This window comes from Tripterygium wilfordii, chromosome 23, assembly GCF_013401445.1.
Source record: "Tripterygium wilfordii isolate XIE 37 chromosome 23, ASM1340144v1, whole genome shotgun sequence".
NCBI lineage: Eukaryota > Viridiplantae > Streptophyta > Magnoliopsida > Celastrales > Celastraceae > Tripterygium > Tripterygium wilfordii.
The window spans coordinates 9743355-9748319 of record NC_052254.1 but is presented as its reverse complement, the minus strand read 5'-3'; the positions used below and the strand labels follow the sequence as shown (position 1 = coordinate 9748319).

General features: G+C 34.4%; 1 protein-coding gene across 1 annotated transcript; it reads left to right on the top strand.

Annotated features, from left to right (window-relative positions):
• The first annotated feature begins 456 nt into the window (after positions 1-456).
• On the top strand, positions 457-4299 carry LOC119993027 (transcription factor bHLH68-like). The gene is made up of 9 exons (XM_038839919.1): positions 457-809; positions 931-1207; positions 1372-1449; positions 1685-1750; positions 2006-2071; positions 2314-2391; positions 2536-2580; positions 3689-3736; positions 3822-4299. Exons 1-9 carry the CDS (start codon positions 598-600, stop codon positions 3957-3959), a joined length of 1008 nt encoding a protein of 335 aa, XP_038695847.1. The 5' UTR covers positions 457-597; the 3' UTR covers positions 3960-4299.
• Positions 4300-4965: the final 666 nt, after the last annotated feature.

The following is a 4965-nucleotide window of genomic DNA, read 5'->3' as shown; positions in this document are numbered from 1 at the left end:
GTATTTGTTGTGGTTCCCATTGCACCTATGATTGAAAAACAAGTGTATAAAATTTGTGTATAGTTGGTGCACATGTAGAAAATCCTTTATATATACACTATAGGAATAAAATTAAGGAACATGATTCTAACTACTAAGATAATAAACCCATTGTCAATCTCCATAATGTATTAAATAATTATAATTATTATTGGCTAATTTAGCTATAAGAATTGAACACACATACCACACATATTGCTCCAGATAAAGGACATATATATACACACACACACAAAATTTCAATTATTAATTGACGCTTGATTATTATCTAAAAAATAATGAGAATAGGAACTGCCTTTTCCTGTCCCACTTTAAGATAAAGCAAAAGCATAGAAAAAGCAAAGGACTAGAAAAAAGAAAAAAGAAAGCAAAGCAAAGTAATAATAATAATAAAGAAAGAAGAGGAAAGAAAGAAAGAAAGAAAGAAAGAGACAAAGGTGAGAAAGTTTCTCAAACCTCCATGATCTAAATTCTTTCAACAACATGACTTGAGTTTCCTCCACTTAATCCCTCTTGAGAGAGTAGTATAGAACTCGAATTAGAGATAGAGAGAGAGACATGAACCCAGGTGTATTGCAGCAAATGAATATGGCTGCAGCTGGAGAAAACCCTAACTTGTACACCATGAGGCCGCCACCACAAACTCCACAAACACCTCCATATAATTTTCCACCTCCTAATCTCTTCCCTTCTTCACTACTTCTTCCAATCAATCCCTCTTGGCTTGATCATCATCAACAACTTCCTCAGTCTTGGAGTCAACTACTCTTGTACGTCTCTCTCTCTCTCTCTCTCTCTCTACTACTTCATGCTTTGATTAATTTTGGCCCAATTATTTAGGGTTAATTATTGTTTAATTTTTGTGATGTGTGTGGTGATGACTAATCTTAGGGAAGGAGTAGTGGCTGAAGAAGATAAGGCAAGTTTGAATCATTTTTTTCTAGCTAATAACAAGAAATTGGAGGTTTGGGAGGAGGACCAAGACTTGTTGCATAAGGTCTCTAGTGTTGATGTGAAACAAGAAATCTATGGCCATGCAAATCATCCAGAATATTTTCAAGCAATAACAAAACCTCCCAAGTCATGTGTTACAACAAATAACATGTTGGATTTTTCAAGTAAAAAGTTCGATCGACGGCATCCGCCATCAGATCGATCTTCTTCTGAGGTGAGAAATCAAACTTGGAATTAATAATAATTTATCATATATAGACTAATTGTCAAATTAGTTTGTACTAATTATTACTGAATTCACATAATGATCATAATTTATTTATTTATTTTTCATTTATTTTTGTTAACTTTACTAATTCTATGGTTTCTTCTTTTTAGTGTAACAGCACTAGTGCAACAAGTGGGGCAGCTAAGAAAGCTAGGGTTGAACCTTCTTCAACCCAATCTCCATTGAAGGTATTATTGTGTACAAATATCTCCAAAGAGAATGATATTGATCAATTTTGTCTTTTTTATTTGTACATCTCTCGAACCCTAGTGATTCTATTTTTTTCTTCAATAATAGAGCAAAAAAAATTCAATTAAAGAAAACAAATTAGAAATATAATTAATCTCAAATAAATTTCCAAATATATATGTTATTCCTGCCCTAATTGACATCAATAACTAATTCTTAATTTTTTTTTCTCAGGTGCGAAAAGAAAAATTAGGGGACAGAATCACAACTCTTCACCAGATAGTTTCTCCATTTGGAAAGGTGGATATATTCTTATAAACTATACGTATAAAATTTGTTTAAGCTAGCTTAATTATTGATCAATTAAAAATTCATTTCTTCTACAAACTTATATATAGTCTTACTATGTAAAAGCTTTAGGAGTATAGAGTAAAGGGTTTTTTCTTTATCTTTTTCTTTAAAGAGACTTGAAATTATTTATTTCAAAGAATGAAAAAGAAAAGGACTTATATTGGAGGGTTGTGTTGTGGGTGCTGTCTTTTATCTCTTTTGCAGACTGATACAGCCTCTGTCTTGTTAGAAGCTATTGGATATATCAGATTCCTTCAGAGTCAAATTGAGGTGACGATATTAATTTGTTTTATTTATTTATTTTTGCAAACAACCATGAACTATACATACATATATATATATATATGTATGTATATATATATATGTATGTATGTATATGTATATATGTATGTATGTATATGTATATGCAGTACTAGTACTGTTAATATATAATATATATGCAGTCTCATCTCAAAAATATTCTCCTTTAACATTCCTTTCTTTATAGTTCATTGAATCTCTCTCTATTTCAGGCCCTTAGCTTACCATACTTGGGTAGTGCATCTGGAAATAATAATAATATTATGAGACACCACCACCAACAAAACTCAGTAAGAATTCAAAATATTTAATTTAATTTAATCTCATTCTCTCTCTCTTGCATGTGTGGATGAGTACATAATTAATAATAAATAATATTTAACATAATTATGTGTGATTAATTGATTACTGATTGTAACATGATCTATTGTTAGGTTCAAGGGGAGAGGAATTGTATATTTCCTGAAGACCCTGGTCAGGTATATATATATATGTATATATGTACATTAACTTAGCCTTTATTGGATCCATTACATCCTTAAAAGTGTATTGGTGAGACTTGGATTTGAAAAAAGAAAGAGGAAGAAGCTGTGAAGTATTAAAAAAAAAACCTATGGTTTCCGCTTTATAGTCTTTTAGGTCACACATAAACATATTGTTACTTCAAATGATGAAAATGACTAATTTAAGTTGTGAATAATCGACATCTTTGTTCTTTATTAAAGGCATGTAGTGATGGTCCGTGGAAGCTTGAGACGCTTAGATGTTGGAATTCAGTGATGAATATAACTGAGCCCAAACATTCTAATTAGTAGCAATCAACTTTCCTAGGCTCAAACTAGTATGAATTGGTGCTGAGTCTGGGAGGACAATGCCGTGCGGAGTTCGACCCAAAACGGATAAATTGTTGCTAGTGAGAAGGGGGACTTGTTTCATTTGGTATCAAAGCAACTCATCTATGCGCTTGTGAGCGTGCATCCCCACGTCTAGGTATGGGCCTAGGCCAAGCAACGTGGCGGAAAGGGCTACCTAGACAGATACCTAAGAGTCCTGAGGTATATATATAGTAAAGCCTTCACGGGCGTCGGCTTTGGAAGCATGGTGGTATGGTTAGTGTTGATATAATTGAGCTCAAACCTCCTAACTAGCAACAACCGATTTTCCTATGTCCAAACTAGTACGGGCTGATGTTGAGCCTAGGAGACAAAACCGTGTAAGTTTGAGCCCAAAGTCGTCACAGACACGGCTTTGGAAGTGTGGTGGTATAGTTGGCGCTGATACAGTTGAGCTCAAATTTCCTAACTAAAAACAACCAGTTTTTCTATGCCCAAACTGGTATGGGTTGGTGCTCAATCTGAGAGGACAAAATCGTGTAAGTTTCAGCCCAAAGTGGATTAATTGTTGCTAGAGTCGAGGGGCGGGCTTGTTCGAAAGTTCTGATATGATGCGAAAGTGTGAAACACTATTTATTAAGAAAAAGAAATTATTGAATTATTGAGTTTCACAATTGTGAATGTACGTTGTTTCTAATAATTCAGTCAAAATGCTAATTAATGCTGTGGTGATGGTATTTATTTCCTTGTGTAGCTGTTGAATGAAAACGTCATGAAGAGGAAACTTGGAGCTCCTGAACAGGTATTAATTAAATTTCTTGCCTAATTAATTTAGGGTTTATGATTTAATCTCTCTCTCCTTCATTCATGGTTGGTTTAATTTTCAGGATTCTATTAATGAAGAAGCTAAAAAGGACCTGAGGAGTAGAGGCTTGTGCTTGGTTCCTGTGTCATGCACACTTCAAGTTGGAAGTGACAATGGGGCAGATTACTGGGCTCCGGCCTTCGGTGGAGGATTCCGATAGACTGGATTTTCTGATTGCAGCGCGCATGCTTAATTGATACTTATCGATTATGATTATGGAGCTTCATCAAATTAACGTTATAACATCATGAGCAGTCACTCTGCTAAAATTCAAGGCTGATTGCTCATGATGCTATACAATTTACATATATTTGTGTGTGCATGTTGCTGGCTAGTTATGGCTCTCTCTATGTGGTGGACTTCAAATTGAAACTCTTGCATCTAGAACGACATTGATTGCTTTCATGTACATGCAGTTGTAGTATGAATGTATGATTATTAATCAATCATTTTAGTGAAGCAGCATTTCAATTGATTGGATTTCCTTGATCAGTTGAAAATCTTACTTTCTTTGTACAGATTAATCTAACAATGGATCCACTTTAATAAACCCATAAAGAATGAATGGTGTCAAACGAGATCCTAGTCACACCCCTTTTGGGCTCAGTAGTTTCGTCAGACTTGTAAAAAGTCTCATCAGTTTGGGGTAAGTCGACGATGTAGTTTATAATTAAGTGTGAATTCAACCTTAAACACTTGAAACGTATCTTGAATGACAAAACCATGCGAGCCTTAGGCCAGAGCGTGGACAACATCTCAAAATGGATTGAGCTCAAACATCTATCACTTCATTTTTCTGCTTCTAACCTCTTTCGTGTCCCTCTAAATTTTTTCAAATTATAACAAGTTTCATACTCTAGTTGGACATTGCCATATTTTCTTTTCTGGATGATTCATAAGAGATTCTATTTCTTTCTCGAGCATCGACTTTATTGTAGAAATTCACAGCTTAAGTACGCAGTGGAATTTACATACCTTTTGTAGCGTGAACTGTCAGGAACTTTCAGGTTATGGTGATTCAATACTCGATTGGTCACCGGTTTCACATCACAAATATCCTAAACAATAAAACAGATTAGCTTGATAAGCACACTTCTCACAAGTGTTTGTTCTCTCTGTTTCAAGAATTGGAAGTCTCTAATTCTTCTGCTAACGTACTTCTTAGA